Source organism: Cricetulus griseus, chromosome 3 (assembly GCF_003668045.3).
Source record: "Cricetulus griseus strain 17A/GY chromosome 3, alternate assembly CriGri-PICRH-1.0, whole genome shotgun sequence".
Lineage (NCBI taxonomy): Eukaryota > Metazoa > Chordata > Mammalia > Rodentia > Cricetidae > Cricetulus > Cricetulus griseus.
In genome coordinates this window covers 182,128,558-182,142,250 of record NC_048596.1, presented here as the reverse complement: position 1 = coordinate 182,142,250, position 13,693 = coordinate 182,128,558, and the positions used below count along the sequence as shown (strand labels likewise).

At 47.9% G+C, this 13,693-nt stretch overlaps 2 protein-coding genes across 2 annotated transcripts; one reads left to right on the top strand and one right to left on the bottom strand.

Moving 5' to 3' along the window:
• Positions 1-499: 499 nt before the first annotated feature.
• Thap11 (THAP domain containing 11) lies at positions 500-2,315 on the bottom strand. The gene has a single exon (XM_027405861.2). The coding sequence runs from the start codon at positions 2,084-2,086 to the stop codon at positions 1,172-1,174; it is 915 nt and encodes a 304-aa protein (XP_027261662.1). The 5' UTR covers positions 2,087-2,315; the 3' UTR covers positions 500-1,171.
• Positions 2,316-7,053: 4,738 nt separating this feature from the next.
• Positions 7,054-13,660, top strand: Cenpt (centromere protein T). Its single transcript, XM_027405860.1, has 13 exons — positions 7,054-7,210; positions 8,440-8,533; positions 8,659-8,746; positions 8,865-8,961; positions 9,063-9,199; positions 9,334-9,370; positions 9,713-9,861; positions 11,227-11,427; positions 11,629-11,781; positions 12,279-12,372; positions 13,004-13,174; positions 13,255-13,359; positions 13,434-13,660. The coding sequence occupies exons 1-13, from the start codon at positions 7,098-7,100 to the stop codon at positions 13,555-13,557; spliced, it is 1,563 nt and encodes a 520-aa protein (XP_027261661.1). The 5' UTR covers positions 7,054-7,097; the 3' UTR covers positions 13,558-13,660.
• Positions 13,661-13,693: the final 33 nt, after the last annotated feature.

Below are 13,693 nucleotides of genomic sequence, written 5' to 3'. Positions count from 1 at the left end.
GGCTGGGCAGCCAGCCTAAACTACTTGATGAGTTCCAAGGCAGTGACAAGACCATCTCTTTTTTGCAACCCCCCATCCCCCACCCCCCAACCCAGCCTATCCCCCTTAAGTGCTCCATCACTAAGCTAAATCCACAAATCCACAACCTCTAGAAGACCTTGTCTTAAAAACAAGCTAGATAGCACCTGAGGAATGACAGCTCAGGAACCTCAGGCACCCAAACTACACACATGTACATAAACATACACAAAGGTCCAGGGAGAAAATTATGAACAAACCAAGACCTTTCCATGCAGCTTCCAAACACTATGCAGTGACCTGATCAATGAACTTAATGAAGATCTATGTGCTTTTTATTGCTTTATGGAGAAACCCTGTCCAGTCCTTTAAAACATTTCTATTTTCAGGGCTTGCCAGTTCTTTCAAATAGGCCAAGACCTATATCCCCATATTTCAAGGACACTTAGCTTTAATAAAAAATAAAATGTCGAAACCCAAATAAAAACCTTACTTTTTTTGTTTAATTTGTTTTGCCAAACAAACACAGTGAAAACTTTAGTCTAATTGTACAGAAAATAGAATTTTTAACCGGTAGCAAACATAACAGAGATAAACCTAAGTCCCTGGTAAGCTGGATCTCCATCAGCAAGTCACCCAGAGCCCTCTCATAAATGACCTTCTGGGTAGAAAGGTCCTAGAAGGCAGAGGCACAGACCAACTAGTCCCCATCAGAATCACAGGCCGAACCTGAAACAGGTAAGCATGAAAAGGAGAAATGATGTTATTGAGATCTCTTATCACTACACACACCAAAGCTGTCTCCAATCGCTGGCCAACCTAAAGATGGGGTTTTCTGAATCCCAAAGTTCCTAAGAGTCCCACCTGCATCCCTCCAGGATAAGTTTCAAGTTCAATGGTTCTGAAACATTTGCTTAACCAGAATCTGGAACATAAACTGGGGAGTGAAAGACAAAGTCATAATTGCTGGTGTCACCAGATTCTTAAGTTCCCAACTCCTACTTCAGGAGCAAACAAATGAGGGTGCCAGATGAGAGTCCCGCTGCCCTAAACCTCAGCACTGTCAACCAGAATATTGGGAGTTCAACATCCGCCTGAGGATTCCTTGGGCTGGAAGGAGTCACGAATTCTGCAGGTTGCTGAAGGGAACCATTCACATTCCATGCTTCTTACGAATGACAGCCATGGCAAGCAGGCGATCCTTCTCGCGAAGTTCTTCACGGAGCTTGGCCTCGGTAAGACGCAGATGGCGGATACTACCCTTCATCTCTTTCATCTTCACTTCCATCAGGGCCAAGATGTCCCGCTGCTCATTCAGCTTGCGCAGGAGCTCCTCCTCCGTGGTACCTGACGACAAGGAGTACGAGTGGTCGGAGCCAGTATCAGGGAAGCCCTCTTCCCCTACCACCACCAGCTGAGGGCCCAGAGCGCACTCAGCGGCCTCCAGGCCAGCTGTAGCAGCCTCTAGCTCTGACGCGGCAGCGGCGGCTGAGCCTTCAGCAGCTGCAAACTCTACTTGCACCGTAAGGTCGATGGGCTTCACATCATCTCCCGAGGGAGTGGTGGGCGCCGGAGCCACGGATCCCGAAGCCTGGCTGCTGTCTACAGCGGCCTGAAGGGTGAGAAGCACGGCCGCAGAGGCAGACACCAGGTTCGGCTGCAACTGGGTGGTCTGGGCAGTGGAGGAGGACTGAGACGCCTGCTGCTGTTGCTGTTGCTGCTGCTGTTGTTGTTGCTGCTGCTGCTGCTGCTGCTGCTGCCTACGGCGGGCAGCCGCAGCTCCTGCAGGTCTCCGCGCTACTTTGCGCTCATTGACGCCACGCAGCGGGAAGATGGTGGGAACGCGAACCGTATAGGTCTTGCGACCGCCCTGGAAGTGAACGCTGCAGAGACGGTGGCCCGTGGTGGGCTGGAAGGTGGAGAAGCACCCACTGACGCCCGCACGGGACACGTTCTTGAGCCAGAGGCGCCGCAGCTCAGCGTCCTTGGGAAACGTGTAGAAGTGCAGCGCCTTGTCCCGGTGTGAGTTGTTGTAGCAGCCCGGTACGCAGCACGTAAAGCCAGGCATAGCTGCGACGCGCGGCCCGGCCCACCGGCCTCTTGCGCTCTTCGACGGCCGGGTCTGGCCCCCGCCTCAGCTTCTCGACGGGCGGCGCCGCGCGAGTCCCTTAGAGGCCTCTCACTATTGCCGCCCGGCGCAAGTCGTCCCGGGCGGGGGCCCCGTGCCTAGAATATGCTTGCTGACCGCCCGCGCCGCGCTACCCACCCGGCCGCCCGCCTGCGCTCCGGAGTCGGCCCGGGGGACGCCGCGAAGGACCGCCTGGAAAGGGGGACTACGCCCCCCACAATGCACCGCGCCAAAAGCAGCTCACTTCCGGGACGGGGGCGTGCTTATTCCGGCTGCTTTCCCCGGCACCTAGACATCCTGCTCAGATCTGATTACTTTCGAGATAAGGCTCATCCTAAGCGGAAGAGAAAAATGTATTCGAATGGAACGTTGTCGCATGGACTATCCCTCTCAAGGACCCGGAATCCTGATGGTACGGGGCTCGTGCCTCGAAAGCGCAAGCGCTCTGGGTATAAGCACACAGAGACTACAAGTTCCATGCTGCCTCAGAAAACGTTGCTTTTGCTGCCGCGGGCCACAGCGCCGCATAAAGGAGAGGCGGAGTTTCTGCAGGCCAGGATTTGAGGGAGGTTCTGCAGCCTGCTCTAGAATTTCCCCAACCCCAGTGCCCTCTGATGTCACTTTCTCATATTGGGGTCACTCTTCTGACTCTCACCTACCTCCTACTTTGACTCACTGTCTTAAACCAGGTGCCTAATAACTGCCTACTATGTCCCAGAGTGTAGAGAACACAGTGAAGGTAGTTTTGAGCACTCAGACCTACCTAGTCCTCTCTCTCCTGGAGACTGACTAAAGTGTCTTTTGGATAATGGATAACCATGCGCTAATAAATATCTAGTAATGAATAAATGCCACAAAGGAATCAGCCTAACAAAGAATAGGACATCCAAAGAACCTCTATAATAATAATCAAACATTATAAAAGAGTAGTATCAGAGCTGGGTGTTGGTGACACACGCCTTTAATCCCAGCACTTGGGAGGCAGAGGCAGGTAGATCTCTGTGAGTTCGAGGCCAGCCTGGTCTCCAGAGCGAGCGCCAGGATAGGCTCCAAAGCTACACAGAGAAAAAAAAAAAAAAAAGAGTAGTATGAGTGCTTGGTCTCCCAATGGCCCTACCTTGGAAACTGTTGGGCACTGAGACAAGAAGGATATAAACCTGACATTTAAGTGACTAGAAAGGGCAGCCAGGTTAGAAGCACTGAATGATTACAAACTAACATTGATAGAGAATTCGGGAATTCATTCAGCAGGCAAACAGAAAATTGAAGGGTTTTGGATGAAAACAGACAGTAGTTGGTCTTCCCACAGTGCAGTAACAACAGCCTGGTGATGCAGACCTGGAATGCTGGTTAGTTGAGAAGGTGAAACAGGACCAAGTTCAAGGACAGCCTGGGCAATTTAATGAGTTCCTCTCTGGAAAGAAATAAAACATCTGAGAGAGTTAAGTAGTAAGGCACTTGCCTACCACAAAGCAGGCCCCTAGAAACAAAAACAAATAACAACAAAAACAGTTCAAAAGCCCATACATCACCATTATATTTCTTGGTTATTTGTGTAGGTTTTGCTTACTATTTTCCTGGGCTATGCAAACAGGGCCACAGCTGGAATCTCTTCATATCCAAAATGTATAATTACCTATGTGTGTATATAGTAGGATGAAAGGTATGTATTCATTAGTCAAATCTTTTTTTTTTTTTTTTTTTGATTTTTCTCTGTGGCTTTGGAGGCTGTCCTGCAACTTACTCAGCTGACCAGACTGGTATTGAACTCAGAGATCTACTTGCCTCTGCCTCCCAAGTGCTGGAATTAAAGACATTTCAATACCCCTCCAACCCCAGTTGATGGTTCACAATTTTAATCCCAGTATTCAGGAGGCAGAGGCAGGTTGACCTCTGAGAATTCAAGACCAGCCTAGTCTACATAGAAGATCCTGTATCTAAACAAACCAAATGGTATAAATATTATTTATATATGAATATTGTCATATATATTTTTTGTTTTGTTTTTGAGAAAGGGTTTCTCTGTGTAGCAGTCCTGGCTGTCCTGGAACTCAATTTGTAGACTAGGTTGGCCTTGAACTCACTGAGATCTGCCTGCTTTAATCCCAGGTGCTGGAATTAAAATAAACCAGCACCACCCAGAATATTGTGGTATACATTTTTTAAATTATTTTTATTGTATGTGTATTGGTGTTCTGCCTGCATGTATGTCTGTATGAGGGTGTCAGATCTTGGAGTTACAGACAGTTGTGAGCTACCATGTGGGTGTTGGGAATTGAACCCCGGGTCCTCTGGAAGAGCAGTGGGTGCTCTTAACAGCTGAACCACCTCTCCAGCCTCATGGTATACATTTATTTTACATTTATTAGTTTTTTAAGTTAGCATTCAAAGTAATGGGAGGCATTTTTATACATACATATCATTACATGTTCTGTGGTCTGTGTGTATGTTTAGGGGATACAGTTTGTGTTTGTGCATGTTCATTCGCGTGCCTGTGAGTGTGTGTGGGGGCCAGAGGTTGAAGGCAGGGTATTAATGAGTTCACTAGACCCAAGATAAATGATAAATGGGTGTTTTATTGGGGAACAACTTACACAGATAATTGCAAAGAACTGCTGCAGCGTTCCTGCTCCAAAAGATGCAGTCTCTCCCCTTCCAATGGTATCCTCGACCCAAAAGAGTGACTTCCCTCTGTAGGGAGACACTGTAACCATGCCTCCTAAGGGCTGGCTACAGGGACAGGCGTGGTCAAGGGGAGGTCATGATGACAAATGTTAGGTTCTTAAAGGCCTGCAGACATGTGGGGTTCCCTTCTCTCTCGTGTCCCTGCCTTGCTGCCTCTGGGTATGCTCTGGCTTGCACTTGGCTGGTATTTATCTGAATAAAAGTATTTTCAGCCTGGCGTTGGTGGCACACGCCTTTAATCCCAGCACTCGGGAGGCAGAGGCAGGTGGATCTCTGTGAGTTCAAGGCCAGCCTGGTCTCCAGAGTGAGTGCCAGGGTAGGCTCCAAAGCTACACAGAGAAATCCTATCTCAAAAAAACTGGGAAAAAAAAAAAGGTATTTTGGATCTACAAGCCCTCTCCTTCATCCCTGTGCTTCTCTACCTTCTAGTCATGTCCCTACCTGAAGCCCGGGCCAAAAGGGTGTGGCCACTAACACAAATTCCCTGGCAAGATTCTACTACAATTCCCCTTTTAGTCTAAAGAAGGTTTTAAGCCTGCTGCAAAAACTATATACAATGATAGCCAAGGTCAAGTATATTCCAGGAAAGGTAAAACCATACATAAATTAAAACCTACAACCAGCAAGAGCAACGTTGAGCAATCGACACATACTACATATCCAGTATCAGCGTAATGGCATGACAAAGATTACTCCAATAGAAGTCCTAATCTGGAAAGTCTAAGTCTTGTACCAAGTATTATCTGTATAAGATAAGAGAGAATATAGTTGTGGCTGTCTAGTCTTCAATCTCATCAAAGACCTGAGAAGGAAAATAACATTACTAGGATAGGCAGGAAGTGTGAGCCTGTGAAAGCAAAGACAGAAACAGCAGACAACCTGGACAGTCATCTAAGGTCTCACAGGAATATCAGGGTGACCAGTTTATGGTAAGGCCTAATGTATCAGACAGACCATCTCAGAAGCAGGAAAAGACTGTCTTACCCTGACTTGGCAAGGTTCAGCAGTCTCTTTAAGTTTATCTCCTGCTAGCCCAGTTAGGACATCGTATCCAAAGTCCGTGGTTGAGGTGGGGTCAGTTCTATGCCCAAGGCCAGTAGCCAAGTAGAGAATGAACTCCAAATGGAGTGACATCGGTGCCCGTCATATTGTTGGGAATAGCTCGGTGCTGTCAATTTTGGGTAACATTGCTCAGGAGCCCAACACCTTTTCTTTTTAAGGCTGGCCAGCCAATGAGCGGCAGGATTCCACACGTGGGTACCTCCTGAGCACTGGAATTATAGGCACCATGCTTAGCTTTTTTTCCCCAGTATTTTATTTTTACTTCATGTGTATTGGAATGAATATCTGTATGAGGATGCCGAGTCCTCTAGAACTGAAGTTAAAGACAGTTGTAAGGCACCATGAGGGTAATGGAAATTGATCCCAGGTCCTTTGGAAGAACAGTCAGTGCTCTTAACCACTGATCCATCTCTCCAGCTCCCTCATGCTTGGTTTCTTACTTGAATAAAGAAAGATCACATTGATTCAAATGTACAGAGCATTGAGGAAGATGCTTACTTAGACTCTACCTTTGGTACTAAAATAACCTTTAGTAGATACTTACACACACTCAAATAAGTTGAAAGTATTATTTTGTAGTATGTGGGGGACCAAATAATTGTTATGAAATATTTTGGAGCCCAGCCTTCAGCTTCAATAAACATGGAGCACCGGAAAGCTCCGGCCCACTATTGTATTGCTAATGGCAGTAGGGCAACTATTGTTTACCATGGTCTCAGGGTAATATGCCTCCTAATTTGCATCTCTATGCGCCTAAGCATCTGAATAAGCCTGCACCTGGGTAGGGGGGCTAGAGCGAATGCCAGGATAGGCTCCAAAGCTACACAGAGAATGACTCTAGGCCAGGCGTTGGAGGCTGTCCTGGAACTTGCTCTGTAGACCAGGCTGGTCTCGAACTCACAGAGATCCGCCCGCCTTTGCCTCCCCAGTGCCGGGATTAAAGGAGTGCTTCACCTCTGCCTGCAATCCTTAATTTTTTTCCGTGAAGAAACCATGAGGTTTGAACCGGCTACATGCTTTTGCCCAGGTTTAATGTGAGTGGGCCTCCAAAACCAACTTGCAATCACCTTAGACCCGGCTCCCAGCTGTAGGACTACAGTTCCCGTGGGGCTATGTGGCGGCATCGCGAGACTTGACTCGAAAGAGGCGGCGGGAATGCGTCTCTTGCGGCAGCTGCAGCAGTTAGGAGGGGTGGATCCCGAGGATGGCCGGTCGCTACAGTCCGGACCCGGATCAGACGCCGCGCACGCTCCTGCGGCGCGTGCTGGATACAGCGGACTCGCGCACCCCGAGGCGACGACAGAGCGTTCGAAATAAGTATGTGAGAGTGATGACTGAGCAACTAGGGTGACTGGCGAGTTTCGGCTGTGCCTGTCTGGAAAGGAAAACCGGGACTAGGTAGATCTGACTACACCCTAATCGAATGGAACTCTGCTAAGCTGTTGTACTCTTACCCGTGCAGCTCCACAGAGACCAACAGTGCTGGACCTCTAGAAACAAAGAATAAGGCTCTGTTTTCTGGGCTGTCTCACTCTACCCAGACCCAGGCTTCCAGATGACTTCCCCTTTTCCAGCACAGCCCTATCCTCTGCGGCCCACAGGGGCGGTCAGGAGGCAGGAACTGGAAGGATGCCTTTCTAGAGAACAGGGCTTTGTCTTGAGGAGGCTTGGCATCTGTCCGTCTGAAAGAATGCCGTCCTTTTCCAGAGGAGAGTTGTTCATGATAAGGCTTCTTTTCCCCCATGGTACTAGTGATTAATCCCAGGGCACCCTATCACCGAGCTGCATCTCCAGCACTCGTAGTATCTGAGACATGGCCTTGGCTTGTCTTGAAACTGTAGCCCAAACAGTCTTTGAACTAGCCATTCTCCCGCAAGCGTCCCCCTGGCAACTGGGATTAGAGGTTTGATACCACCTGGTCCTTCCTCATTCAGTATGTGGTATTTATTTTGTATTTATTTACTGTTTGTGTGTGAGTGTGTGTGTGTGTGTGCATAGGTCAGAAACGTGCAGTCAGTTGTTGCTTTCCACCGGGTGGGTGAACTCAGGATGTCCCTCTTGGAAGCAAGTGCATTTACCCACTGAGCATTCTGGCCAGCCCCTCTGATGTGTTTTACACCTAAGAGTATGAGATGGGAAGTGTGCCTGTGGAACACTGAGACACACTGTACTGGAGAAATAGGGCTAGGGTGACCCATGTAGAACTTATTGTCACACCTTGACAACAACTTGAAAGGTAAAAGGTACTTTAATTTCCTACTTGAATTTTTTTTTTTTTTTTTTCCGAGACAGGATTTCTCTGTAGCTTTGGAGCCTATCCTTGCACTCGATCTGGAGACCAGGCTGGCCTCGAACTCACAGAGATCCGCCTGCCTCTGCCTCCCGAGTGCTGGGATTAAAGGTGTGCGCCACCAATGCCCAGCTCATCTACTTCCTTCTTGACAAAGCTGGAATAGGGGCTATGTAAGGGCAAGCATCTGCATACTCTAGATCCTCACTCCCACTCCCTACATGTGATCTCAAAGCCCCTTTTTGTTGTTACACAGTGCACAGAGATCTCTGCTTCAAATACCTTCTTCCTCCAAGAGGCAGAGTAGCCAAACAAAAATAGTTGCCAGGAGGCATTCCTATATAACTAGGGTAAGTGTCCTGCTCGCTCCATGAGTGATTTCTTGGAGCACTGAAATAAAGTCTATTTTTGTTTTGAAGCCTAACTTGATGGGTTCTCCAGGCAAAAATACTGACAGGTGGTGCTTTCCCCCCAGTCAGTTGTCAGATTGGCTCGTGTTCAAACCCATGGGCACCTGGAAGAACAGACACCCCGGACCCTGCTGAAGAACATCTTACTAACTGGTAAGTGGATGTTAGCCTACCAGCTAAAGTTAGGTGTTAGTCCAATAGCCAGTCCTATGGTACCTTCGTTCTTATCCTTCTTTGTTAGAGCCTTACCCTCTCCTTGTTATTGCTATAGCCCCAGAATCTTCTATCGTGATGCCAGACTCAGTGGTGAAGCCAGTACAAGTACCAGAGATGGTGGAGTCTTCCAAATGGGAAAGCAGCCCGGGAAGGTACACAGTGAAATTCCCTCATAGGCTGAGCCACCTCTTGGGGTCCCCAGAAAATAAAATTGGGCTTTCTGACATGTCTGAGATAAACTCCATCCTTATAGCCTGGAGCTGCAACTTCCTGAACTGGAATACCCCTCAACCCTAGCTCCAGGTCTGCCAGCCACTGGCAGAAGCAAGCAAAGGCTGAGATTGTCAGTATTTGAGCAGGAAGTGAATCAGCGGCTGCCTCTCTCCCAAGGTGAGTCCTAGGACACACCTGTGCTGTTCTTTCCTGTCTCTCCTCTGGCGAGGTTGAAGAGATCTGAGTTTTCATGGGGCTGAGTAACTCACTATGGATTGTTCTTTTTACACTGTCTTCATGGGCGCTGACAGAGCCACCTGGGAATGCTGATGCTTCATCCTTGACCAGGTACTGTTCCCTGTTCTGGGGTTTGATAGAGCAGAGGCTTGAAAGGGGGGTGTTGACTGATGGAATCTTGTGATAGGCTTACTGTTAGTTTTAGACTTACATAATGGGGCCATAATCTAGGAGGTGAGCTCCTATGGGAAGTGTCTCAGGCTTTCTTTGTATCTGCTTTGGTTTTTTGTTTGTTTTGTTTTGTTTTTTTCAAGACAGGGTTTCTCTGTAACAGTCCTGGCTGTCCTGGAACTCACTTTGTAGATCTGGCTGACCTTGAACTCACTGAGATTTGCCTGCCTCTGTCTCCTGAGTGCCACCACCACCCAACTCTGTCTGTTTCCATCTTAACAGCTCCTTCAACCTCAGCTTTGTCCCACCTTGTCAGTCACAGTCAGTGGGGAGACCTGGTCTGGCTCGCAGACGTCCCATTCGCCGGCCTGTGGATGTAGGTGTTCTTTTGCAGGATCTAGAAGATAATTCCTTGACCACAGCTCTTCCAGGTAATGTTGAGATTCTCATTTCTAGCTTTAGAGAGAAGCCACCACTCTGAGAGACAGGAGGCTTTACTGAGTTCAGGGTTGCTCCAATTTTGGCAATGTCAAGGACACTGTATGAGCCTGGCAAGGCATCTATAAAGAATTTCTGCTTTCTTTGCTAAGTGCCCCTGTATTTGTCAGGGTTCTCTAGAGGAACAGAACTTAGAAAATGAGAGTATGAATATATAATATGAATAAGAATATAATGAAAAAATATATATATACGTATATACATATACATATATATATATATATATATATATATATATATATATATATGGATTTATTAGAATGGCTTACAAGCTGTGGTCCTGCTAGCCAACAGTGGCTTTTACCAAAGGAAGGTCCAAGAATCCACTAGTTAAGTCCACAAGGCTGGATGTCTCAGCTGGCCTTCAGTATGTGCTGGAATCTCAAGGAAGTAGGCTTCATTGCCAGTGAAGGAGTGTGTGTGTGTGAGAGAGAGAGGGAGAGAGAGAGAGAAGGTTTTAGTTAATTCCAGATGGAGTTAAGCTGATAACCAAGCATAGCCATCACAGCCAAGAAGCTTGGGAACCTTCCACAAACTTGGAAGGCAGAGGCAGGCAGGTTTCTCTTAGTTTGAGGCCAGCCTGGTCTACAGAGCAAGCTCCAGGACAGCTAAAGCTACACAGGGAAACCCTGTCTCGAGCAGAAAAAAAATAAAAGAATAACCTAGCCTAAGTATCTCTGTGTCTTCCATTATTTTATATTCTTTTTTTTTTTTTAAGATTTATTTATTTATTACATATACAGTGTTCTGTATGCCAGAAGAGGGCACCAGATCTCATTACAGATGGTTGTGAGCCACCATGTGGTTGCTGGGAATTGAACTCAGGACCCCTGGAAGAGCATTCAGTGCTCTTAACCTTGAGCCCATCTCTCCAGCTCCTTACTTTATATTCTTGAACTACAGAGCTGAGAGTAGAAGGAAAAGGGTATACTATGGTGGCTAGAGCTTGTTAAGAAAACAGGTTTCATGATCAGGTAGCACTAACCTGGGATCCTGATTCCAGAGTACAAGTTCAGTAATGTTTGACGAAAAGTGCTGAATAGAGGAAGTAGTAGACAGTTGAGGCATGAGTAAGCAGTTTGGGGGGGGGGTGGAAGCAGGTTAGAGAGGCCTGAGAATGTCAGAGGGAGGACCAGGAGGAGTAGCAAGGAGGACAATGGAAGATAAAGACTTAGAATGTAAGTTATCTCATTCTGGAGGTCACATAGTCAGAGAAGACCCTCATGTCTCACTGACTGCACCTTCACAGTATTAGCAAGTGGGCCTAAAATATAGACTATCTGGCTCTTGTTCTCTAGGTGACAACTATAGAACCCCTGTTGCTACTCTGCCAACGGATGCAGTGTTGGAAGACACCCAGCCTTTCTCACAGCCTTCAGTTGGCTGCTCCCTTAGAGTGTATCATTCTCTGCCCAGCCCTTCTCACTCTGAGGTTAAAGGTGCTGAAAGAGTTGTGGGCCGAAGGACACAAAGCACTGGGACTGGGCTGGAGAAGCACAGTGAGTATGGGGGCAGCTGGCCTGGAGCCAAGCTTATCCTGGGTGAGAGTTAACATAGGTAGATTTCCTTCCTCCAACCCCTATATGTGCCCCAGAACCCTTGCCTTAGGAGTTCCTCCTCTACCCAAGAGCAGAGTCAGGGCTGGGCCAGGAGATCCTAAGTCAGTGCTATGGTGCTGCCTCATCTTGTTCTCCCCTCAGTGAGCAGAACTAGCCTTGGTACTACTCCTTTACCCTTCTCCAAGCTACAGCCTCAGCCTCCAGAAATAAGAGAAGCAGTGGGATCCCAGGAGGCTGTGGAGGCCAAGGAGCAAGAAGGATCTTCCAGGGATGAGGATACTCCTGGCAGGCCAGGTAAGAGGCCTAGTGCAGGCAGGCATCAGCAGGTGAGTGTCACTAACTTGTTAGGTCCTACCATACAGAAGAAAATTTGCCTGGGCTATTTCTAGGATCTGGTAGTTTTAGAGGCCAGGGAGAGTATAAGGGGCAATCACTTATCTAGAATTAAGAAAAGGGCCGGGTGTTGGTGGCACATGCCTTTAACTCCAGCACTCGGGGAGGGCAGAGGCAGGCGCATCTCTGAATTTAGGGCTAGCCTGGTCTACAGAGCGAGTTCTAGGACAGGCTCCAAAACTACACACAGAAACCCTGTCTTGAAAAACAAAAAAACAAACGAAAAAAGAATTAAGAAAAGGAAGCTGGGTGGTGGTAAGTAGGCCTTTAATCCCAGTACTCAAGAGGCAGAGGCAGATGGGAGAAGAAGAAAAAAGAAAAGGAGACTAGACCTGTACAGTGTGATGTGAGATGGTTGAGCCTGAACCCCTTGTGACACTACTACTCTTTCTTTCCAGCAAGTCCAGAGTTAGCCGCTGACACCTATAACTTACTCCAGGCTGAGCAGCCACATCAGTCTCTCCAGCCGCCACCACCACCTGGAGTTGCAGTGTAAGAAACCCCTGTTGTTGGGAAGGGGATGTCCTGAAGCTGAGATTGTACATATTTAAGTCCTCCTAGATTTGCAAATGATTGCCAAACATAGCAGCTCAAGCCTGGTAGTGATAGCTTGCCTATGTGTCATCCTGGTACCTGTCTCCAGGAGTGTGGAAGAGCCTGGGGGAGGGAGAAGTTCCTAGGTCAGTATATAATCATAGGCGGCTTCGTGAAGGACATTATCAGGTAGTGATGGATTTTTCACGGGGAGAGACTATCCAATTTAAGACCTTGTTGAGGTTTAACAAGCTTGCAGAGGTACCTGAATATATGTTGAAGTTAGTCTAGGATATTGAAGGATCAGGGTCACAGGGAAAGAACAGGTCTTTTGTTTGTTTGTTTTGAGACAGGGTTTCTCTCTGTAGCCCTGGATGTCCTGGAACTTGCTCTGTAGACCAGGCTGGCCTGGAATTCACAGAGCTCTACCTGCCTCTGCCTCCCCCACCCAAACCCTGGCTGATGGATTTCTTGTTCAATCTACTTAATGAACAACAGTCCCAGTTTCAGCAGAGCCAGCAGGACTTGTCCTCTAATACGGGCCTTACCAAACAGCAGTTCGGTTACCTCTGTCTTCTCCTGTCCTCAGTTCAGAGCCCCTGGAGTCTGTGCCGGCCAGGCTTCCATCCAGGACCCAAACTGTAGGTCCCAGGCACCACCAAGACCCCTATAAGGCTGGACTGAGCCACTATATGAAGCTCTTTAGCTTCTATACTAAGATGCCTGTGGAGAAGAAGGCTCTTGAGATGGTGGAGAAGTGGTGAGTCTAGTATGTGAGTGGGTAGAGGTGCTGTTTCATAAGCAGACTATTAATCTGCTCTATGACAATCTTCTTGGTAGCCTAGACAAGTATTTCCAGCACCTTTGCAATGACCTGGAGGCATTTTCTGCTCATGCTGGCCGTAAGACTGTGAAGCTAGAGGACATGGAACTGCTGTTGCGACGGTAAGGAGGCATAAAAGGGAGGCTGAGTGTGGAGTGCTAGTGCTGATTCTGACTGACCTTTTCCTCTGATACAGGCAGGGACTAGTCACTGATCAAGTCTCACTGCACGTGCTTGTGGAGCGGTATCTACCCTTGGAGTACCGGCAGCTACTTATCCCCTGTGCATTCAGTGGCAATTCAGTCTTCCCTGCCCAGTAGTGGCCACGCTTTAACACTTGCCCTCTCCCTACCTTAGACACCTTGGACCTACACCATCATCAAGGTTTCCTTCTCCTAGCAGCAATAAAATCTCACAAATGGGTTCTGCTTTTTGTGCATGTCTTAGGGTCTTCCC

Excerpts from the sequence above, each read along its gene's own strand:
- Cenpt (XM_027405860.1), top strand. The coding sequence starts at position 7,098 with ATGGCCGGTCGCTACAGTCCGGACCCGGATCAGACGCCGCGCACGCTC. Across the intron at positions 9,862-11,226 it reads CTTGACCACAGCTCTTCCAG|GTGACAACTATAGAACCCCT; the intron begins GTAATGTTGAGA and ends CTTGTTCTCTAG. Across the intron at positions 11,782-12,278 it reads GGATACTCCTGGCAGGCCAG|CAAGTCCAGAGTTAGCCGCT; the intron begins GTAAGAGGCCTA and ends CTTTCTTTCCAG.
- Thap11 (XM_027405861.2), bottom strand. The coding sequence starts at position 2,086 with ATGCCTGGCTTTACGTGCTGCGTACCGGGCTGCTACAACAACTCACAC.